Source organism: Corvus brachyrhynchos, unplaced genomic scaffold, assembly GCF_000691975.1.
Source record: "Corvus brachyrhynchos isolate BGI_N302 unplaced genomic scaffold, ASM69197v1 scaffold466, whole genome shotgun sequence".
Classification (NCBI taxonomy): domain Eukaryota; kingdom Metazoa; phylum Chordata; class Aves; order Passeriformes; family Corvidae; genus Corvus; species Corvus brachyrhynchos.
The window spans coordinates 56814-81523 of record NW_008238635.1 but is presented as its reverse complement, the minus strand read 5'-3'; the positions used below and the strand labels follow the sequence as shown (position 1 = coordinate 81523).

Genomic DNA, 24710 nt, shown 5'->3' with positions numbered 1-24710 from the left:
CCCTCCCAGCAGAACTTCTGAATTAATCCACAATTATAGGACGATATTCTGGTTTCACTACCCATTTTGACTGCAGTTTTTTCACCTTTATGTGCTGCCAGGAGACTTTCAAGGCTCATGAGAGAAGGATTTTTGGTCTCCTATTCCTATAAGAGGCTGACATTACCAGCATTAACCCTGTAACACACGTACACACACGTGTGTTTGTAGATTTATACAGTAGCATCTATCAAAGAATCACAGAACCATTCAGGTTGGAAAAGACCTTTAAGATGATCAAGCCCAACCATCAACCAGCACCACCACCCTCTTCACCACTAAACCACGTTCAAACATTTTTTAAACACTACCAGGTTTGGTGAGTCCGCCACTGCCCTGGGCAGTCTGTTCAATGCTTGGCAACCCTTTCCACAAAGAAATTTTCCCTAATATCCCTAATCTAAAGCTTCCCTGGTGCAGCCTGAGGCAATTTCCTCATGAGGCTCCTCAGAACTATAGCTATAAATGACTGACCAGAGGATCTCTGTTCCCCACCAATTCTACTTCCATGCTGACACTTAGCCCTGTTCTTTCTTTCTTGCACAGCACAGGGTTGAGAGGAGCTATCCCTGCAGCATTCCTCACTTCAAAAAGAAATCAGCCAAAAAAACCAAACCCCACAGATCTACCCTCCTGTCAGAATCGCCCAAATTTGCTTCCCTGAGGCTTCTGTAGCAGTTGGATTGTTCCACTTCAAATAGTCTGTCCAAAAGGAGGTGTGGATCTCCTTTCCTCCTTGAAAAACAGAGACCGTATCTCTTGCAGAAAACACACATTTCCTTCCTTCCCTTTGTCCTTCAGAAAGTTTAAAGGAGAAATCCTTTACTTTGGAGAGGGAAATATTTTAATTTTCAGGAGAGCTGGCTGATTTGGCCTAAATTGGAGTGAGAAGGGGAAGGAAAATTCAGATTTACTATCTCTTCTCTGAAGAAATAAGGTTGTTTCCAGCTGCAGTCTTCTGCTTCTTTGAATTGGATTATTTTCAAACATATATTTCTTGGAACACAGCTGCTACTTCTTTGACAAATTGAGTAATGCATCATGAAGAACTAAAATTCATGGCAACATAAAAACAAATATATGTTCATTTTACCACTTTGTTTTCTCCAGGCTTCTGAATCATGGTGGGATATTTTAAAAAAACATCTATCTTTTATAAATCTCTTTAATAACATCTACACAATATTGAGGCAGCACTTTAATGAAGGGCAATCACATCCAACCATTTGAAATGTGGGTCCCACGGTTTATATCCTCTCAGGCTTCCAGCTTTGTGCTTTCAGGTCTTGATTTACAGCTGACACTGGTATTTGACTTGCTGTCGCATTTATTGCCCTGATTAAAATCAACAAAGCATTGTTATGGAATGGGAGTGATCACATGGTGGTCACACTGCTGGAGCAGCAACAGGTTTTCACAAACAGTACAGGAAAATGTGGGATAAAATGGGGATTAGGAGATCTTTCCTACCAGAACTCTTGCTCCTTACACTAATTGCAGCTCCCACTGAGGGCACCAAGGAGGATGCTGTTGCCTAGAGCCATAGGCAAATTTATTTTTAGTATTTGTAATAAATGGCAACAATTAAATTTGGGGTCTGTTGTGCTAATTGCCCTATAAAGATATAATAAGAGCCTGGCTCTCCTCTGAAGAGCTTGCAGTCTAAACAGCAAAGTCTGTTCAACTGCAACAGAGATGAAGATTTATATACAGAATATTACAAAATATAGAGACGGCTGCTTTGAATAAACCAACCAGGAATAATCTTTCAGTAACTGCAAAATTATGGTTTGTTGGGTTTTTGTTTTGTTTTTTTCTTTTTATTTTAGGAATGCAGTAAAGCATTTAACCTTCATTTTGAAATGTTTATTCATTTTTTAAATTTTTTTACTTCATAGCTTTGATGTTATAATAGGAAACTAAAGGTTGACATAACAATAAAAAAATTCCTATTCTGTCAAGGTGGAGTATTTTGACTGACTCAAAGCAAAGCAAGAGAGGAAAACTTGCCAATGTTCCTTTTAGAGGATTTCAGAGGAATTAGAAGAATCTGGAAAATTTTAGAACATTTCTAAAGATTTTAGCTAACCTTGGAATGCTAAAAATCCTCTCACAAAATGGTTTTTCTTTTCTTTGCACAGTTCCACTTGAGAGCCCTCTGGGTGGTGGCATGAATAGCTTTAGCAGCTTTCCTTGGCTGTTGTGTGTGATTAACTGGCAGCCTTCTTTCCAGCTCCTAACCTGTAAGAAAAACCAGCCAGTATTTATATTAAATAATAGTCTTGTTTACAGCACCAGCAGATAATCAGCCCTGAAATGGGCACACAGCAGGGCTGGCTGACTTTGCTGCTCTGTGTCACCTTTTCTGGAGGGAAATAAAACTTCTGGAGCTACTGGAGATATTTCCTAAGTGTTTTCCAAGGAGAGCTTCTGGTCTGAATATTCTTGTTGGTCCTGATTGTTGCTGCTTTCCCTTATGCAGTATTATCTGTTTACTTTGGCTTGCTCTTAGAAGGAATCACGCCAAAGGAAGGCTGGAGTCATATTAAAACCAGGTGTAGGCAAATGATTAGCAGAGACAAGGAGACAGGTTATTTTGAAGGAAAAACACATTACAAATGAACTAAAACTGCAGCTGATTTTTTTTTTTTTTAATCTAAAGTTTTGGGTTCCTTAAGTTAAACTTTAGTTTAACTAAACTTTACTATGAAGTTTTCCATCTGTCGGGCAGTAGTCTGGAAAGGCTTTATTACAGGCATGGCTCTGGAATATCGTCTTGTGGATGGGATGGGGCTCAGAGAGGGAAGAGCATAGCTGGAATGCACCAGGAGCCACACAGGGCTCAGGCCTGTGAGGAGAAGGGGGAATCTTTCCTAGGAATACACAGTGCAGGGTGACAGCAACAGGAGCAATGGTAAAAGATGGGACATGGAAATCCACCTTGGGTGTGCTGCTCAGATGCACTCCATGTGTGAAATTAGTAGAATGAGGGATGAGGAGGAAGGCAGTTGCCTTCTCTGCTATGGAGTCGCCTGGATGTATGGAGCTCTGCTCTGGGATGGACAGCAGGGATGAGAATTTGTGGGTCAGGGTCAGAGGAGAGGCCAACAAGGCCTCTTTCAATTCAAGGATGTGTCGGGATCACAGACCCTGCTTCTCATGGGGAACTTTGGTCTCCCTGACATGTGCTGAAAGACCAACAGTGGGACACAAGCAGTCAAGGAGGCTGTGCCAGTTTGGCCAAATTTAGAAATACATCCTCTGAGAGAAGGCAGGCCACAAACCAGCCCTCCCCCACCAGGTTCAGGAAAAAAGAAACTTTTTCCTCGAAGGAAAGCGAAAGAGACAAAAACTATTTATTTAACAAACACACGGGAAAAGGATAATAATGATGAATAATAAAATCTCTCACTGTGGAGAAAAACCTGAGAAAGTGTTCGAGTCCTCCCTTTGGTCTCCTGGGAGCTGGGGCTTGGCCCAGGGCCAGGCCCTCTGTGCTCGGTGGAAAGTCCTCCTGATGTGCTCTGATATTGAAGCAGTCCAGCAGAAAAGGGAAAAAAAATATTCGAAATTCCAGAAGAAAGTCCAACTCTCAGTCTCTCTCTGGAGAAAAAGCAGCTGAAACACTGGCCAAAAGCTGACTGGAAAGCAGCAAGCCCGGGTGCCTCCTCCCTCCCCTGCTGCAGCTGGAAAAAAAGTCGCTGTCTCTGTGTGACCTTGAACAAGCTGCAAACTGCTTTGAAAAAGTTTTGCTCAGGTTTTCCTTCCCCCTCTCAGGCTCAGTTTAAAGGCACAGAAAGGCACAAAATTAATTCCTGGGCATAGGGCAGCGATAGGGGATACACATCATAAGGTCACCCCTAGAGAGAGGCTTTTGGAGGTTGTCAGCAATAACATCTTGATCAATCAAAAAGGGGTGACACAGAGCTGGACTGACTACTCCCTAACAAAGAAGTGCTACTTGGGGGTGAAATAATCAATGGCAGCCTTGTCTGTAGAGGACATGTGAGATAGTGGTGGTCAGGATTTGGAAAGGACAGGGTAGGAGAGAAGCAGAATTTAGACCTGGGCTTCATGAAAGAATTCCCAATTCTGGGAACTGGGAGGAGGTGTTCCCTCTGAGAAAGCTCTGAAGACAAAGGAGCTCTGGAAAGCTGGCCGGGCTTTAAGACAGCATCCTCAAGCAGAACTGTCCATTCTGATGCTCAGGTCACACACTGGGATTTGCTAAAATGGGCAGCTCACGGCAGAGTTACAAAGCAAAAAGGCAGCAGCACAGGAGGTGCAAACAGGGACAGGCTACCAAGGAAAAACTCAGGAACACTGCCCAGGCATTCGGAGACAGTGATGGGAAAAGCTACATCCAGGGCTTGCAAGGGACACCAAGAGCAACAAGAAAAGCTTTTCTAGCTGGAGGTAAAAGATTGAACAAGGAATTGTGGGCCTGCTGCTGAACAGGTTGAGGGATTTAGGGATTTGCTTCAGAAGTACTCAATGCCTTCTTTGCCCTCAGTCTCCACCAGCAAATCCTGCAGGTCCTTGAGCTCGGGAAGAGGAGGCACCAGCAGTGAGCAAGGGAGCAGTCAAGGGTTATTGGAGAGGGCTTGACCCCTGACAGGCCATGGGAGTTAACAGACTGCACCTGGGGTTTTGAGAGACAGCTCTCCTTGCTTTGAAAGATCATGGAGACTGGGGAATATCCCTGATGACTGGAGAAAGGCAAATACTACACTGATCATCAAAAAAAGCCTGAACGGGTGGTCCAGGGAATTACTGACTGGTCAGATTCACTTTGGTCATTGGGAAAATCATGGAAGGAGGAGAACTGGGAATTTAAGGAGTGAAATTGAGCACTGGAAGAAGGAAGGGCTGGGCGAAGGTGGCTTTAATTTAATCTTTTTTTCTCCTCACTATCCTACTCTATTTTTAACTGGCAATATGTTAATCCTCCCAAAGCTGAGTCACTTTTGCCCACGTCTGTAATTCATAAGTGGGATCCCCCCATCCTTATCTCAGTCTAGGAACTTTTCCATCTTATGTTGACACCCTGGGGAGTGAGAGAGTGGGGGGCATCTGGCAGCCAGCTGAGGCGAAGGGAGAGCAAAGGACATGAGGAAAAAGATGGTAGATCATCTCTGACCCATCTCATTCTCTCCATGATAAAATGCTGCTTTATGGATGAGAGGAGAGCAATGGGTGCCATTTACTTCAGTTTTAGCAAGGCTCTTACACGTGGAATCTGGCCATACAACTGGATTTTTACCCATATTTGTCCTTCCATCCACAGCACTGTATCTTACCCTGGACACCAGAATGTTGTGGGAGACAGAGTGCAGGGTTAGAGGGTCACACATCCTGTCTGAAAAACTGGTGGCAAGTGCAATATAGCCAGGGTTTGTCCCAGATACAGCCAGGGTCTATCCCAGGGCTTGTTCTATCTACTTTCTTTAACAGTGACTTGGAGAAACTGCACTCTCATCAAGTTTGTAGATGTTTCCAGTTTGAGGGAGTGAGACAGAAATCTTCAAGGTCAGGGCTGGCGTACAGGGGGACCTGGACAGGCTGGTGGATCAGGACAACAGGAACCTGGTGAAGTTCAGCAAGGAAAAAAGGAAAATCCTGCTCTGGACAGGCAGAGCCCCAGCATCATTTGGAGCTGGATCTGCCTGGCCAGGAGCAGCTCTGCAGGAAGGTTCCTGGGGCAGAGGACGGAGTGCCCTGACAGGACCAAGGCCACATCGTGGGTGCTACGAAGGAGGTGAGGGATCAGGAGGTCAAGGAGGGGATTAGCCTCAGTGCTTTTTAGCCCACATTCAGATGCTGCATCCAGTTTGGGGCTCCACAGTACAGGAAAGACATCAGCAACCTGGAGGGTGGTCAGGGATGTCCTCAGAGAGGTTGGGACTGGAGAAGCTGCCCTGAGAGGAGAGGCCCCAGAAGGGGTTGGTCAGCCTTGGGCATGGAGACTTTGGGGAACTCAGAGCAGCCACCTTGTCTGCAGGGAGGGGAAAGAGAGAGCCAGGCTCTGCGTGGTGAGAGACAACAAGCATAAAGTGAAATGAAACAGATTCACACTGGGGATATGGGGAAATTTATTCTCCACGAGGGCAGCTGAGCCTTGATTGCCGCAGTTTCCAAATCCTGACTGGACCAAGCTCTGAGAAAGCTGATCTGCTGTCAGAGTTGACCTGCCTGAAGCACAAGATCGTCTCTCCTTAGACTACAGACTGCCCAAGGAAGTGTCAAGCCTGACTTAACATCTGATCCCGACACTATGGTTTGAGAAGCAAGCCGGCTTCCTAAGGTAGCAGTGCTTTGTACAGAGGAGTGATCATCTGCAAGTCTCATTATGGGAGTGAGAAAAGAGGGAGCACAGTGGAGAACAAGAAGGCACTCGAGCTAATTTCGAAGTTGTCTGAAGCACTCTCACTTGGACCAGCCCATCAGATATCACTGCTTGTTCAGACATCGTCACACCCTCACTTTAACTAAAGGCCAGGCCATTTGTGTCAGCTCACCTTAATCCCACTGTAACATTTTGTTAGAGCCAAAGCAGAGCAGTTTTTGCACGAGGTATTACTCACTTCTAGACTGTGATGGCAGAGTTTTAATACCTCTAGAGCAAGCTAAGGAACTTGATTAAAAAAGAGGATGCGTGTACGAATGACAGATGTGTAGATTTTTAAGGCAGAAAAATGTTTCCTTAGAGCCTCATTTAGAGAAATGACAAAACAGCCCATTAAGGTTGCTCTCTAATGGTAGATTTTGACATGCCAGTGTGATGTAAAAAGGGGTTTTCTCCTATATATGTATTTTTACTGAACTTCGTTAAATGAAAAAAAAACCTCTAAAGTCCAAAACCTTATTAACATTAGAGAATACATAGACTATATATAATTGTGAATAGTATGTTTCAGTCACCAAAAGATTCTTAAATTTTTTCAGCTCCTGTCAGGCTGCTTCTGCTCAGAGAATATAATTGCTTTTTCAAGGTTTGAATATTGTTTAAAAAAATTAAAATTGATTTTGGGTAGATGATGTAATCCACAATTAGACAGGGTTATACATTTACTGAAACACTATGCTCTAATTTCCAATGTAAAGGTTTTGTTTCCATATGATTATATTATTTCATGTCAGGTAAAATGGCTCATCAGAAAATATGACATTAAACCAAACAACAGAATAAAGCTTGATGGAATGTCATCTCCCCAGAAACTGTAATTTCTGGAGACTGAGAGAAGGTGGCTGAAATTTCTTGTAGGTTGCTTTGCTATGAAACTATTTTTTTCTTAACATATCACCAAATGCAGACTCTTTTCAAACTGTGTTTTATGTTCTCCTAGACTGCACGTAGATTTTCACCTCACCTAATTACTATCACGTGTATGTTGTCATCAATTTCAGCCGTAATAAGAACCAGCAGGGGAAAAAAAATAATACAGTATTCTCTTTCCTTTGATAGAAATCCATGTCAAATTTGAATTTTCCTATTTCCTTAGGAGTTCTGGTCTTCCATAAGCACATTACTGAGACCTCCCTAGAAACAAGCTACGGCTGTTGTTTTATCCCCCTGCTCCTTCTACCCTGACTGCAGAGGCTCAGGCTCTTCCCTGCCTTTTTGAAGGAGGAAATTGTTCCAACACCCTTAGTCCTGAGATAATCTCTGTCATACTGATTGGGGAAACAGTGCCTGTAGGATTTAAAACAAAATTTTAGGAATGGCAGTTTGAAAGCTCAGTTGTGGACTTGCTCTGTTTACTCTAAAAGGAAACAGGAGACCAAAGTGCAGTGACATAATTTGGTGTTTCCACATTTCCAGCATTACATTGCTGTCAGATGTCAGCCTGCAGCACCTTTAATAACCTGCTGTTCTGAATCCCCGAGCAGGAATAAATCCATCGACTTCCAAGGTGCTTCCCAAGATCCTCCACAAGGGATCTTAGGAAACAAGCTAACCCACGACATTTTGGCAGCCTGGAGAAATTGCACAAACCACTCGGCCTCAGCTGGAACAAAACCAGAAGTGTGCTGTGTAGGTGAGGCAGCCTTGTACAGACCTTGTAGCAAAATACCAGGGAAAATAAAAATATTCACAGCAGAGAAATCCTGTTCTCTTCCAACAGTGACCAGGCACACTTTTCCCTTGTAGCAGAGCACTGTCAAACCCTTGGATGAGGCTTCCTGGATTTTTCTGGCCTTTGCCAGCTCCGTCTGCAGAGTGGTAATTACTGCACTCAGCACTCAGCACTCAGCCCTGCTCTGACACCAGATAACATCCCAGTTACATCTCTGTGGCTCTGGGTAATTCTCACAGCCTAAATATGTCTGATATTCATTGGATTTCAGCAGTAATGTTTGCTCCCATTATGATATTTCTCATTTATTCTTTCCCGCTGAAATATGGGATGCCATTTCCATCTCCAGGCACTGTTGACACGAGGAAGATTTACCTGACAGAAAAGGGGAGGTGAAAAGAGACACAACCAGCCAGAAAATGAACTTGCCTGACCCACCATATACATATAATGTTTTACCTTTTTTACCTTATTTGCAATTAGTTAAGGATATCTAAAATCGTACTGCACGTATTACCCATGTGAAAATAAAAGAGGAAGTGCTGAAATCAGATTTTATGTGGTATCAAGAATCATGGTCTGTTTTTTGGGGTTGTCCTGTGCAGGGCCAGGGGTTGGACTCAATGGTCCTTGTGAGTCCTTCCCAGCTCAGGATATTCCCTGATTTTGTGTATTAAAGTATCAATTTCTATGGCCCCCAGGCCCGTAATACTGGCTGTTAATCCACAGGAATGGCTGGCACCGTGTGTTGATTAGAGTGTAATAGTCTAATCATCTCTCAGTGTTAGGAGTTCATGTTGTAGTTTCACAGATCATGAAATGTGTCTGTTTAAGATATGGGCACATTACCTTCTTCCTTTTTTTTTTTTTTTTTTTTTTAATGCAGCAGGCACTGTGTAACCGTGCTCATTTCATCTCTGTCTCTCCTTTACCTGCGTTAGGGAGCTCATTAGGAGGATCAGACAGGGCACAGGGGCAGTCAAAGACCATGTTTATTACGGGGAGAAAAAGAAGCATTTTCTTATTGGAAATGCTGTTGCATCGCAAGTTGGGGAGCGTAAAACCGCCCTTATCACTTCCAAACACTGCATGGAGCAGTTGTTAGCTGAGCAGATTAGTGCCATGGTGCAGAGGACAGCAAAGTGACAACGTTTCTTAAATAAGTGACTGGAGCGGTGTGAGGGCTGAAAAGGAATCGTCTGAGCCTATTGTCTCCTGAGGGAGTTGCCTTTGTTTTGGCTTCACGAAGCTCGTTTTTAGCAGATATTCCAGCGTCTCAGAGGAACAGAAGGGAAAAGAGACCTTAGGAATTAAGCAGGTAGTCAGAAATGTGGCATTGGGATCTAATCCTCCCAAGGTGTCCGAGTATATATTTATATACACATATACACCCTTAATCCTGTAAATCTGGTAGAACTTGTCTGATTTTTACAAGCTGCAGATCTGTGCTTTGTAAAGGACAAATCAGCTCAGTTAACCTTATTTCCTAGTAATTATTATTTTTTTTTAAAGACCATTTTTTAGTATTTTTAAATCTTCACCAAGCCAGTGGAACTGTGGTTCCTTCAGACAAGCCAGACATAACCCCCTGTCACACCTTCTGTGCAGACCTGGGAGGCACTGGAGACTGGGAAGGGCAGTGTGAGGATGTCACTGAACTCGGGAAGGAACGAAACTCTCTGACACTGAGCTGTCAGTGAGTCAGGCATTCCTTTATTCTGGCCAGGATGTGCACTGGAAATCATTCCAACTACACATATCCATCACAAGACTTCTCACATATCCATATATTTATGGAAACAAAGAATTCCTTGGTTCTACATTACACAATTCTTTCCATTAGTTAGTGTGTGAACTTCTATTGGGTATTGATCCCTTTGCCTTTAATGCTCATTTGGCCCACTTCTGTGGTTGCTTTAGCATTCTTCTCTCACACAGGGCATCTCCAGCTTTGCCAGGCAGTAATGTCTGTTTATCTCCTTCATATCTTCTAGATTCCCAACACCTAAATTTTAAAATCCCAGACCTCCGAGACTCCCTTTTTGTTTGTTGAAGCTTACCAGGCCCTGCCCAGCTAGACCCAAAGCCTCGGTGGTTTAAAGATTAAACCAACAGCAGAGCCCAGCTCTGCTCCCCCTTGGCAATGGTCAACAAACCCAAAACTAAAGCTACTTAAAGCTAAAAAGAAAATTACGTCATTTCCAATAAGGAAATGGTAAAGTTGGACGGGGCTCTGAGCAACCTAATCTAGTGGAGGGTGTCTCTGCTCGTCGCAGTGGGGGTTGGACTATAAATGTCCCTTCCAACCCAAACTACTCTGTAGTTCTAAGGAAGGAATAATTATCACTTGGGAAGGAGAAAACGAAACTGTTTTTCCCCAAACTACACTAAGATTCACAGAGATGCTCATCTGGAAATGTAGAATTTATTAAATATTCCCATTAATTCCAGTCGTTAGCTGTACACCCAGAAATGGACATTCCTGATTGTCAGAGGATAAAAACCAACTCAGACAAAATAAAGGAAGGGAAAAAGCAAAAGATAAAAGGCTCCAAATAGCTGATAAGATAAAGAGACAGTTCCTTTCCCTCACGCCCTAAGGACAGCACAGGGGCTGTCCTTCAGGGGAGAACAACTCCTACCCAAAGAGGAAGGCATGAGGGTGAAGTGAACACCACATTCCCAGAAGAATTATTAAAAACACTTTGTTAAACATCAAATCATCATCTTTGCCCCTTGGCCTTTCATTTTTTACCTTCCAGAGGACCTTTCAACACCTTTTGTTTTCTCATGAGTCTCCACCCATCACAGAAAATACTCTCCTGAGGTGGGACTGTTGTATTCCATCACCACCCTGTGTCCCTCAGGATGAGGTCAAGGGCCACTACAGCTTATTTACAAAAGATTCTTTTTTTCTCCACCCATAAAAAAGGAAAATATTTTTGCCTGCTTTGTGTAAAAATGTTTTTAAAAAGCCTGAACTAAAGCTAAACCAAAAGACTTATGAACAAGGACAGTAATGAAGTATTCTTTGATGTGAGCAGACGTTTTCCCCAATCAGCCCTCTCCCACGAGCAACCTAAAATTACACCAATGTTAAATATTATGATTATTTTCATTTGAAGAGGGAGGCTACTTCAGGCAGTGGGATCTTTGCTTTCACGTAGCTTGCTGAAGTGTAGACTATCCAAAAGGAGCATCTGGCAGGGTGAAAGCCAAACTGTGGGATAAGTGACTTTGCTGGAGGAACAAGCTGAAAGAAAAAAATGGATTGTGAAGGGTGGGAGGATAGCAGCAGGCAGGAGGGCAGGCAAGGAAATCTACTGATATATGGGAACAAGAAAGAAAAAAGATAACCATGTGCCTTCCGGGGTGCCACTCATTTTCACATATTTCCCCAGCATCTCGAGCCCTTTCAATGGAAGTTTATTTAGGTTCAGAAGTTATGAATCATTCCACTTATGGAAACTGACTCTCTGATGAATAAAATTCTGTTAATAAAACTCTGTCTACACATTTTGTGTGGACTGAGCTACCAGAAGAAGTCACAAAGCATGGCATGTTCACAGTAACAGTGACCTTGTGACTGAAGAACTCCTTTCCACCACTTTAGAGTCAAAAAGAAGTTATGGGAACATTTTTGAAGTGTCATAAAATTTTGAAGTACCATAAAATGCTTTGAAAGTCTCCATTTTAATTGTAAACACTTATGAAAGTCTAATTTAATGGCTTGTGTCAGGTGAAATAACATCTATATAAGAGAAATGGCCTGTAAAATCACATTTACTTGCATGTCCTAAGTACTGGAATACACTTCTTTTTAGACAGTTTCTGATGTTCTTCAAATGAGTCAATAAACATTGATCATTAAATGCATATTTGCTTTCACATCCCAGATCTGAAGGTAAGAAACTCTGACCTTATTTAATCTTCATATTATCCAGGTTGAGAAACAAGGACAACGCTTGTATTTGTTTTAATATTAATTTAAAAATGATATGAATATTGGATTTTGCTGGCTTCATTCTAGTATTACCAATAAAAATGTAGTCAACTTTCTAGTCTGCAAGAGTTAAAATGTTCAATTTTAAAATTTCAAAAGACCGAGTTTATGAAAATTGGTTCAAGCAAAAAACGAATTAGAAGTTAATTTCTGCTGCGAGAATAACCATAGCTGCATAATTAAAGACTATTAATTATTTGGTTTTTTTCAGATGAATTCAAATTATTTATGAAGAGGCTGCCTATGAATTATTTCCTGAACACATCTGCTGTGATGCATTTGTGGACAATGGACTCTAATTTCCAACGCCGCTACGAGCAGCTGGAGAACAGCATGAAGCAGCTCTTCCTCAAGGCCCAGAGAACAGTGCACAAGCTCTTTGGCTTGAGCAAGAGGTGCCACAAACAGCCACTCATCCGCATGCCAAGGCAGAGGTAAGGAACCCTCAAATCCGGGGAAATCCAAACTGCTCTAAGGAAGTCTGTGAAATCCCGGGAAATCCAAACTGCTGTCTTGGCACTAAAATCTCCTCAAGGCCATGGAAATGGGAATGGTACGGGCACAGGGTACAGTCCTTGTGTTTTTAGGAGTTGAACAATCCCAGCTTTCCATATCACTCCATTCCTGTTTTCCTAAATGCAATGGGAAAGGTCAGAATGAATCCTGATGTAGGAGGCAACTTAGAAGAGACACGAGCACAGATCCATCCCATTTGGTTCGCCTCTGTTTTACAGAGCCATGTTTTCCGTGGCACTTGGCCAGGCGTGACAATGCCAAAGAATTGTGTGCAGAATCCTGAATAACTGCTCTGGAGCAAGCATAACTATTTTAGGAACTTTGTGGGTCATTATACAGTGTATACTGCACACAATTGATTTCTCGTCTCGTTTGTCAAATATGAATTAGATTGGAAAGGATGCCTGAGGAAAGAAAATAGCAGAGTTTCAGTCCTTCTTAGAAATAGAGAGAGATCCTGAAAGCCAGCTAATCAAATCTATATTAGCATAAAATGGGTATACTCGATTGCTGGTCGAAAATTGCTTTGTTGAAATTAGCGCAGTGACACTACAGTAAATCTGAAATGAATGAGCTTTTAAGGACATTGTTCTTCTGAGCACAAGCACTGTGGGATCATCCAGTGACTCCTGCATTTAGCACGTTTCTCCATTGATTTTAAAGAAATCTAGCTTAGGTTCAGTGTTCCAGAACTGCCAGGGATACTTTACACTCCCCTGCTTTCGACTCTGCTGCTGCAAGCAGAAGCACCATCAATTCCTCTTTGCCTTTCGGTGGCCCTCCCCCTTCTTTCAGGAGGCAGTGCTTGTGGCTTTCATGCCCCCCTTCTTCTACATATTGTGCTTTGTGCTTTGTGCTCTCATCTGGTAGTTGAATGTATTTTTCACTTGTGGGGGCATTTCATGATCAGAAAACATTCTGCTAAGGGAGGTTACATAACCCTTCTAGAGCCTTGTATCCCCTCGGGTGTGTCTTGGGCGTGACCTGAATGAGCATCCGGCAAAGAGATGATTCACCATGAACAACCTTTGCAGGAGACCAGAGCTTCTTAAAACACAAGAGACAATCCAGGCTCACTTTCTTCCCCACCAAAACTGAATATATTTCAAATAATTTAACATAATCAGGTCTTCTAAAATGACCTCCACAGGGCTTTGGGGCAACGTTTGGTTGCCACAGATAATGGCAGTGATAAAGATGAACGAGATATTCAAAGTTGCAAGGATTGATCAAATACAGCTTTCTCGTTATGTCAAGGATTTTTTTTTAAATGCAGAACTTGAAACTTAATGATTTATGTTTTAATATAAAGATGTGGCACTGTGCCAAAAAGATGTGGACAGGCTGGGAAAGGTCCAGACAAGGGCCACAAAGATGATCCCAGAACAGGAAGCTGCTCCATTAAGAGAAGCTGAGAGACTTGGGTTTGTCTGGCTGTGAGAAAAGAAGTCTGAGGAGAGACCTTATTTCCATGTTCCAGTATTTACAGGGGGACACAAAGAAGATAGAGACTCCCTTATAAAAATAAGGAGTCACATGGAAAAGACGAGGGGAAATGGGAACAAGTTACTGCTGGGGAGATTCTGAGTGGACACAAGAGGAAAACGTTTCACAATGAGAACGATCAGTCACTGGAATAACTTCCCCAGGGAAGCAGTGAATTCCCTAATGTTGGGCACTTTTAAGATGAAGCTGGACAGGGGGCTGGGCCATCTTTTCTAGACCATGCTTTTGCCGACAAAGGTTGGACCAAATGATCCTTGAGATCCCTTCCAACCTGGAGGCGATTCCATGATTCTACGACAGTAAATGTTGCTAGCAATGAGCCTGCCTGTTTCACAGGGAGTTGCACCAGGCTTTCATGGCAGTTTGATTTTGCAGTGCATCTCGAACTTAGAAACACCATCACTCACTTTTGAGTTAATTATGTCTCATTTTAGTGACTACCCTAAATTTTTTTTCTTGTCAGTACAGAGGGAGATAGGGCGTATGATGTAGTGATGAGCAACAGATGACTCAAATATCAGTGTTAAAGGCAGGCTTGGGAATACTTTGCCAGTGGGATACGTTTGCTAAAAGAGACAGTTTTCAAAGGTTGGATTCCATCTGACTATCTGGGAAAACTGCCTTCTGACATGCAGGCTTTTATGGCTGATAAGAAGAGCTTTAAAATGAGAAGCGAGGGGAAAAGGCCAAAAGAAACTGGTTTAATGTCCAAACCTGTTTTAAAAAAAATCTGATAGATCAAGATAAAGTATTGGATAAAGGAATATCAGTGGTGAAAATACCAAAGGGAGAAAGAAAGCAGAACTTTGACAGAATAGTTTTCAGATATTCCTCATGATAAGAGTATACCTAATCCAGATAAAATACTGAATTTTTAATACCTGCCAACGGGTAAGTGAATGGCAGTGTAGAATGAATACCCGAGTAATGCCAGGGAGAAACAGGAACCATTGCTCAGGCTGTAACATCAAGCATTTCAGCAGACAGTGAGTGGAATAAGAGAACCAAACCCCAGGACTAAATTTTCTTATGTTCAAGAGAAGACAGAAATAAAAGCAGAAAAAACATCTTTGTGACCTTCAGGGTCCCTTCCAGCCTAAGCCAATCTATGATTCTGTGTGCCATTGCCAGTCTAGGTTTCAAGCAAACAAGAAGGGGGAATTGGAACAAAATGTCATTCTTTTCCAAGGTTTTCTAAACATCTCCTTCAGGTTAGTGTTTGGGCTCTGCTACTGGGTGAATTTTATTATGGAAAGAGAAATCAGATTGAGTTAATGAAGATATAAATACTATTTTTGATAGTACTTTTTGGGCACGTGTCTTTTCAGATACAGATTAAAGAGGCAATGCTTCAACTTTTAGTAAAGGTCATGGTGCTGGCAGTGAGTAAAACCAACTCTGCTAATGTTTAATTCTACACTGAGTTTCACTAATCGACAGAATATTTGTAGAAAGGATTTTTAAAGGAGTATCTGGAGAGTGAGGGTTGGTTTTTCTCTTTCATGAAACTGGGAGGTATGTCCTCAAAGTTTAATATAATTCATCAAAACACTCTCTCAGACTGGAGTTTTACAGGGATTTATCTATGTGGTCTGCCAGAAATCATTTGGTCACGCCTGAAGGAGCTCCTGCATATGGTCAAGGTTATCATTAATTACTGAAAATACTCATCTCTTTTCTCTGGCCACAACATTTCTTTCTTGAACATGAAACAAATTGTTGCCTGATTGTTTTAAATGGGACTTAATTAATGAGTTACACAGAATTCCTTGCAACTTCTTTCATGTCTCCTGAAGACCAAGACACTTAGTAATCATAATACTAAATTACATTTATATTTAAATTTTCTAATCCTGAAACCAAAATACCATTGAATCCTCTCCTTACACCATTGTTCACAGCACAAAAAGACTCTATTAACCTGCAGGTTAAAGGAACTACATTTCCATGTCTTCTTTTTGAACACAGTTTATAGTTTTCAGCTAGAATAAAGTACAAATAGTTTTCTTTCAGTTTGCACTTGTGGTCAGAACAATTTACTGCAGCACTTTTGTGTACAGTGTGGGTGGGCACAGGATTACTATTTTTATTTTATTCTGTTTACTGCAAATCTTTTCAAGTTCCAGATGTTCTGCCCCGCTTTTAAGCTTGCTTTCATTACCATGAAACAGACGATTGGTCCTTTTCCTGAAAGTTAGATCATGCCAAGACACATCAAAACCCCTCATATTTCCATTGTGGCACTGCTGCTTGTAACTTTTATAATTCACCTGAATCAATTGATCAGTCTGTAATCAGTGGAATAGTTAGTGGTTGTCTTGAGTTCAACGAAAAATACCAACTAAAATTCAAAGCCAACGAAGTGCAGAGAAATTGCTAAGTAGGTAATCTGCTCCCATGTTGTGTCTAAGGATGGACTAACAAAACAGTCCATTCCAAGTGACAAAAACAACACGAAAAAACAATGCACTCTGAAAAAGAAACGTGTTCTGCAGAATAGTACTACCAGGTGAGCTTCTGCCTCCATGAACTTGAGGCTCTGCTGCTTCAAGAGGCTGAGGTGATTATTTCTAGTGTGTTCTCACCACATTGACACATCAGGCTTAAAAACATGGAGTATCCTTGTGTTTTCTTGGGCAGAGTCCACTGCATGCAGCAATGGTTATCCCACTCGAGGGCCAGCTCCTGCTGCAGTTTTTGTGCAGCAATGTGGTTGAGAGATGGCACAATACATTGTGCTTTGCAGGGATCAGCAGGACCTGTAAAACATGGATGGGAGGGTTGTTGAGCAGTGCAATGAGTACAGCACATTTGGTTTGCAGGAATCAAGCTGAGGTGCAAAACACGTGTGTGCCCTGAGCTCATCTTCTGCATTTCTGGGTTAGGACCATGAGCTGTGGGGAGCAATGGTTAATCTTTGGAAGGGATTTGTTGTGGAGTGCATCTACCGTGAGAAAAGGACTAAACTGGTCATTTAGTCCAAGCTCTGGATTCCAGCAGCATCTTCCTCAAATGAGGTCAGAAAGTGAGTGCAAGTTTCCTCACTGGCTTAGGCTAAGCCTACTGACTCACACCTGCACTGGAGGGTGACATCTGTGAGCCATCTCTCGCTTTAACATCACCCTCAGGTTGAACCTTTTCATTTGAACCTTTTCATTTGTCAAAGACAAAATAAGTGGAGGGAATTAGTAAATATCAATTGTACTGCACAGGGCCACTGTAACTCACATATAGCAAGGGAAGGGAAGTGGTGAAGCAGCAAGCAAAGTTGTGGTTATACAGCTGTCACTGTGTTATGGGGAGGGAAAAGGGGTTTTCTTTCTGTTTTGGTGAACACAGCAGTAAGGTTTAATTTCAAATGCAATGACTGTGCTGAGAAGCTGAAAATCCCAGAAACAGAAGACCTGATGCTACCCTTGAATTGCTGTCAGTGAAACCCCTGATGTGAACCAGAGCTAGGGGTGTGCTGGCACTCACATCCACCCAAATCATGGAACCAAAGTGAGAGGACTGGAATCCCCATGCTTGAGAGCATGAAAGAAATATAAACTGTCTTGGTGGAGAAGAAGAATCTTCCCTTTCCCAAACGCTTTTCAAGAAGGACAGCAATGATTTCCCTGATTTAATATCCAGCCATTAGTGAAAGACATTGAAGAGAGGGGAAGCTTTCATTTCTTCCTTCAGAAGTGCCAGTTTAGAACTTGGTTTCATTCTTTTTGTGTCATTCAAATGGGTTCCTTCACTAATCATCCTTTTGAGTGAATACACTCAGTACAGGACATTGCTGTAGGTATGAACCTTATCTGTATGCACTTTAAATCATTTCACAACGAAAACGCATCACTTAAGGCCTAATTTAATCAGGACCATCTGTGATTTAATAAAGACATAAACAAAAATATTAAAAGAAGAAATGTAATGTAAATACAGCAATAAGTCAGTGGGAAAAAATTGTATCTTCCTTGCATAATAACTAAATGGAAACCGGGTGCAACAATCTGCAAATGAAGATTATCAGCATCTCAAGTAAATAAGAATTTCAAACTTAGAACACCAAGGTATGGCATGTGAACAGAAAAGTATGGAGCTTTGAAGAGAATGTTAGTGTTGGAATCTTTGAAAAGACGGGATGCTTAATGTTGCCATATAATTTACAGGGAAGGTGATAATTACGCCAATAGTTGAGACACTTTTAAAAAGGATCTCATTCTGGTAACAGAAACTGAAGACAAATACAGACGAAACTTCTTAATAACTTTATAAAAGTATTTTAACATATAAAACCCCTATTTCTGGAAGGAAAGCCATTCTTGGCAGTTCTATGTTTGAAGCATGTCCTTATCTCCATGAAGGTTATTTTTTTTAAGAAGCATACTCTGAAGCTAACATAGACTTAGAAGGAGTTCATCACTAGAGGCAGTGAATAGCTACATCAAACAGAAGAGCTTCAGAAAGAATTCTGCTGTTTAAACCCAGATTTTTTTCTAGAATTTCCCCCAGAATGCACCACAGGCAGCTATGAAAGAAGGAAGAGCCAAGAATTTGCATTTTCTTGTTTTTCTCTTATTTTTGAATTTCACGTAGCAAAACATTCACATGCCCTAGAAGCACTGCAAGGCCTGAATATTCTAAAAACACTTCGGAGAAGGGATTTGTGTCTTAGTCTTCTCTTCAGTCCATAGGGAGAAAAACAGATTTAAACAAGATGACTTTTTTACAGCATCTGTAACACAGTCCATCAGAACACTGAGGCCTGGAAACCTGGTTCCTTCAGAATGCTCCAGAATGAAATACATAAGAAATAAAGAGGGTAGTGCAGGTTAATCCCATTCCCTCAGGATGTAAGGCAGGATTAGTTCCTTACATCCCACAGTTGTTTATCAGCTACTTCAGATTGCTTTGCCGTGAGTGTAATTGATTCATGGGCACAACATTACTAAGGAGTAAAATCTTCCACCAAGGAAGCCACAGAGTTCAAGATATGAAAGTTTCACCGTGCTTCACACAGAGACTTTTTTCCTTAAAGAACATTTGTGGCATTGGATGCAAGGGGAAAAAATCTAATTATCCATCACTTAGCAGGCTGCTGGAATGAAGGTGACCAGTGAGTCCAGAGGAAAATGATGTTTTAGAAAGGCAGTGTAAGACAGCAAAAGCTCCTCTGGATGGGCTGGGTTTACAATGATTCTTCTGAACATGAGGTGCTAAATAAACAGTATTTTGTCTGATTTCAGAACATCTTCTTTAATAGAGGACAAGGATCATGGAGATGTTTCTAAACAAAAGTGGTTCCAAGAAAGAACAAAGAAAAATGTGTCATTACTAGTATGTTTAAAAAAAAAAAAAAAAAAAAAAAAAGATTTTTACTTTATCTGCTCCAAATAAGATATTGCATCTGGGAGTTAAAAATGGATTTACAAATTTTAACGTAAAGGAATGCCTGTCCAGTGGAAATTTAGATTGGATCTGACATGCCAGGTGCCCATCTGAAAGTCACATGGCACAGACAAGGAAGGTGATAAGACGAAAGTGTGTGAGATAAAAGGAAGGTCAGTTTGGTAGTGGTTGCTTTACTAACCCGAATACTAAGCGTGCATCTGCTCTCAAAGGAAATGAATTCAACCGCTTTGAGGTGATACCTTTAATTGGATCAGGGATTAGAGTTATTTAAAACCAACGTGACATACATAAAAATGCGATCTGGAGCCCTGCAAATAACAGTTCTGATAACAAGGAGGAGCAGAGATAAACTCTTGTGTACACATGTGTTTTCACTTGTGGTTTAAGAGCTGTATAGACACAGGGCAGCCTGCTCTTGGCACCTGTCCCTGGAATATCTTTCCTCTCAAGGAGATTCGGGGTTCTGATGATGCAGGACTTTATTGCACATTCCTAGAGGCTGTTCTTGACCACCTGCTACCCATGAAAATTTTTCCAGCTGCTCCTCAACTCCACTTTTGATGTTTTTGATGAATAGCAACATTAGAATGAAGTAATTTCAGCATGTCAGACAGTGAAATGAGTAGAGAGAGTTTATATTAATGTCACAGGGCAGGAGTATTCTGTGCATTATGTGCAATACGTGCAATGAAATCACATTTCCACACCAATGTTCTGTCCTTTTCAACTGTAAACAACTTACCAGTGCAACTGTCCCATGAAAACAGTGTTTTGGCCAGCATAGTTTACATTTTGTCACGGAATGTTAAAAAAAGAACATCATCTCAGTAAGATTCATCTGGCATGAAAGCTGTTATACCAATACAGTATGACACATGATTTAATGATATTGAAGATATATGATATAATGCTGATTTAACATTGTAGGGTGTTGAGTTACACCTTGTTCTGAGGCTTGCAACACTAAAATATGACTGCTGAATCACTGACCACACGGCAAACAGCCTACACTTTAACAGGACATAGCAGATGTGACTTGTATTGCCCACACATTACCTATGACTGCTGGATATTCAGACAACATTTCAAAGGAGTCACCATTCAGAACTGCAACAGCAGAACATGACTCAAGGAAATCATCTGCTCAAGAAGAGTGATGTTCTTGTGGGATCACTTCTGAGAGTGACAGGGTGATAAGAACGGAAATCACATATTCTGTTGGAACACGAATTTCCCCTACACAGTCCAGTTCTGAGAAAGTGGAAAGTTGGGCTCAGCTTCCACTTCTCCATCATGAAAGAGTTTCTAGAGTGTCCATTTATTTCAGATCTGCTGACACTAATTTGCTACCACTGGAAATTGCCTCTGTCCCTTCCATCTAACAAAACATCTCTTTGTTTCCAACCCAAATGTCCAAACTTTCTTTTTTTCCCCCAGGTAAATTTTGTAATTCAATTGATCCAACCAACCTGAAAATTTGAAAAAAATTAAACACAAGGTGCTTAAAATAACATTTTATTTTATAGATGTGTGGTGTTAAAAAAAAAAAAAGGAAAAAAGAAAAACATGGGTTAAGAAAAAGCTGCTAAAGAATTTCAGCTATAAAGTATTCAGCACATTTAATCCCCAGTGTAAAAGCAAAGTACTGAAGATCTTGCTTTTGGCCTTTTGGCTTTTACTGTGACCAAACTGCTGTAAAGGACTTTTCCTCAGGCCAGATTTAGAGACATCTTAATCACCTATCCACATGAATCACTTGCAGAGACAACATCAGAGCCAGCACTGCGGTGACTCAGAAGGCTTGGAAGTCTACACTTTAAAATAATTACTTGACAGGTGGATAGATCCTGGCACACATTTCTGGACTTGGCAGCTCCCGTTTACCCCTGGCCTGGTGACCATCTGTCTCTGCGGTCATGACATGTGACATGGTGGCCATGAGCCTCTCTGGACAGCACCCCACCACCTTCAGCATAATGTACTCCACCAATGCAGCTGGAGGTCAGGCAAGGATACCAGAGGGGTATTGGATCTTGGAGCATCCTGGGCTTCAGGCCATCTCAAGTCCAGACAGTTGTAGTATCTTCCAGATTTCCTGCATAATAACAGCATATTTGAACAGGGAGATCATAAAATGTATCATAAGGGTGTATCTTTTATCATTTACGAGTTATTAAGTGAGGCATGTACAAACTAAGTAAAAATGAGCTTTGTCTTCTTCATCACTCCAATATGAGAAAGATCTAAAGCTGTTGTAGAGCATTCAAAAGAAGCCATGAGGATGGTGAAGGGCCTTGAGGTGAAGCCATATGATTCTAAAGCTGTTGTAGAGCATTCAAAAGAAGCCACGAGGATGGTGAAGGGCCTTGAGGTGAAGCCAGATGAAGAGCAGCTGAGGGCACTTGGTCTGTTCAGCCTGGGGAAGAGGAGACTGAGGGGAGACCTCCCTGCAGTTACAACTTCCTTCGGAATGAGAGAGGAGGGACAGACACGGATCTCTGCTCCCTGGTGACCAGGGACAGGACCCCAGGGAATGGCTGGAGCTGTGCCAGGGCAGGCTCAGGCTGGAGATCAGGAAAAAGTTCTTCCCCCAGAGGGTGCTGGGGCACTGAACAGGGAATGGGCATATCCCTGAGGATGCCAGAGCTCCAGGAGAGGGTGGGATTGTTGGGGTGTCTGTGCAGGGCCTGGGCTTGGACTGGATGACTGGTGGGTCCCTTCCAACTCAACTTTTTCTGTGATTCTGTGGTCAGGAATCCTCTATGGAGCCACCAAAGCCCCTCAGTCTGTAGCCAGCACAGTCCCACAGCCTGGCTAGATCCCATCTCCCTCGTTCTCTTTTTCCATTGTGTCCCTTCACAGTGACAGCCAGGGTGTTTGTCACAGCGGGGTCCCAGCCCAGGCTGCCACGAACTCTGTAACATAAACACTTGTCTGTGCTGTTTGAGGGGAGAATGTCTCCTCTGTGGGGAGATGGTACTAATGCAAAGCACTAGAAAGCTTTGACACAAGTGCAGAGGAAAAGGGGAGATGAAGGCTGGACTTGTGTGGATATTGCCAGGCATATCCATATTTCAGGATTTTGTTGCTCCCATGCCTTGCTTTGACAATGAGGTCTCGGCTTGTCAGGTCAGGTTTGTCAACACTCTGAAAATGAGCTTTTCACGATCAGAATCAGAAAAAAAATCTCAATTAAACAAGCAGAGGAACTGTGAGACATGCATTGACATAGAAATGAACAGAGACTAGTGAGTGTCTGATATTCCTCACCTGGGTTAAGTCATATGCAATTTACTTTGTGAGATTGCTCAGAAAGTGAGGTACTAGCTCCTCAAAGGGACATCAAACACCATTCTTTACCCTTCAGGGTTGTGCCACATTTCATCTTACCTAAGGACATATATTTGCTTTGAACAGATAAATTTGAAGATTGCATAGACAGGTTAGATTAAATATTAGGGAGGAATTATCTGCGAGGGTGGGGAGGCCCTGGCACAGGGTGCCCAGAGAAGCTGTGGCTGCCCCTGGATCCCTGGAAGTGTCCAAGGCCAGCTTGGACGGGGCTTGGAGCACCCTGGGCTAATGGAAGATGTCCCTGCCCATGGCAGGGGGTTGGCACTGGATGAGCTTTAAGGTCTCTTCCAACCCAAACCATTCCATGATTCCAGGACTCCACTCCTTAGCACTGGATTGGTGCAGGAGGTGCTCAGCAGCTGCCTCAGTGGGCTGCAGATCCCCTTTGCCTGAGTTCAGGAGGATTTTCCCTTTTCCTTTGCAACAGCCTGGCAAACACGGAGCCTTTCAGCCCACACCATTCCCCCTCTGGGCGAGCACCAAGACATTCACAGCCTCGCAAGGCTGCGTTGCCACCCCACGTGCTGCAGCCCCTGCCAGGCCTGCTCAGGGAGCCCAGGCAGCTCTGCACACATCTCCTGGCAATTGCTCATTTGGGAGCAAGCAGGAGCCGCACACTGCACAGACACACCAAGCATCTGCTTTGCTCTGAACCCCAAGGACAGGCAGTGTCCAGCGTGGCACTCTGGGCCATCCTGGAGGTTTCAGCTGCACACTGGCTGTTGCCAAGCACGTGTCCTGCCAGGCTCCTTGTCTCAGGAGATTTTCACCGAGGCAGCAAGAGCTGCACTGGCAAGTGCATTTTAGTGCTGCAGCACCTCTGGGGGCACCTGCCCCAGCGAGTGGGATCCAATGTCCTGGCAGCAAAATGCCTGTGTGCCTCACAAGGAGTTCCACAAAACGGCCTGGGAGCTGCTCCCCTGCACAACAGGGACTTGTGCCACATCTCCTTGCCATGGCTGAGAGCACTCCTTCCTGCAGAGATCCTACACAATCATCCCTGCACCAGGGCAGCTCTCGGCGAGGAGAACTGCACCCAAAAAAGGGGCTTTTGCATCAAACAACCGCCCTGTGCCCCAGGAGTCACAAGGACTTGCTGTCCTCGCATCCCTCCCGGCCCAGGCAGCGCCTTTCTCCTCTGCCCCACCCAGCACACCCTGCAACGCCCCAGAACCAAAAGGCTTCGGGCTCCAGCATTTCCCCCCAGATCAACGACTGCAGCGCAATGAAAACAGCAAGCACTTCCGATTTATCAATCCAATCCTTTTATTCAGTCATTTTATTTCATTTTTTTTTATTTCATATTTTATATGAAATCATCTTATCTATATCTAACCTGTTCTAACTGAGCAACAGCTACAGCTCCACTGCCTAAGGAACATATTCCAGAGGAACAGATTCCAGAGCAAGTGCTGAATAAGATTATCTATCAGGAACAAAAAGAGCTTCCTACCCCTTTTCTTTACAAACCAATGTCTAGTTTAAACCTTCAGAGCTCTTGGCTTTCTTATGCCACTACCTAGGCTGAGCCCATTTGTAATTTATCAATTAAATAGGAATAGAAGGCATGAGATTGGCCTTTATTCTGTTATCTAAAATACTAGCAGGGAGCTCTACTAACATCTACCCCGACTTTACCCTACAGACTTTATTCATTCTCCTAGTTTTGCTCCTCCAATCCTTGGGGCAGCAGCTACAATGGCCCCTCAGTCAGGAGCCTCCTGGCCCTCCAGCAGATCGACACTGCCACTGAGCTTGGTGTCGTCTGCCAAATGACTGAGGGTGCCCTCGATCGTCTTGTTCAGGGTGTTTTA

The 24710-nt window shown here is 42.7% G+C and overlaps 1 protein-coding gene across 4 annotated transcripts in view; it reads left to right on the top strand.

The window, feature by feature from the left end:
- The window catches only part of LOC103617763 (BMP/retinoic acid-inducible neural-specific protein 3), a 209491-nt gene that overhangs the window by 155719 nt on the left and 29062 nt on the right, over positions 1–24710 (top strand). For all 4 annotated transcript variants that reach the window (XM_017737451.1, XM_008636099.2, XM_017737450.1 and 1 more), the window contains one exon: positions 12332–12554. In XM_017737451.1, the coding sequence (XP_017592940.1) occupies positions 12332–12554 (223 nt within the window). The remainder of the gene's footprint in view (positions 1–12331; positions 12555–24710) is intronic.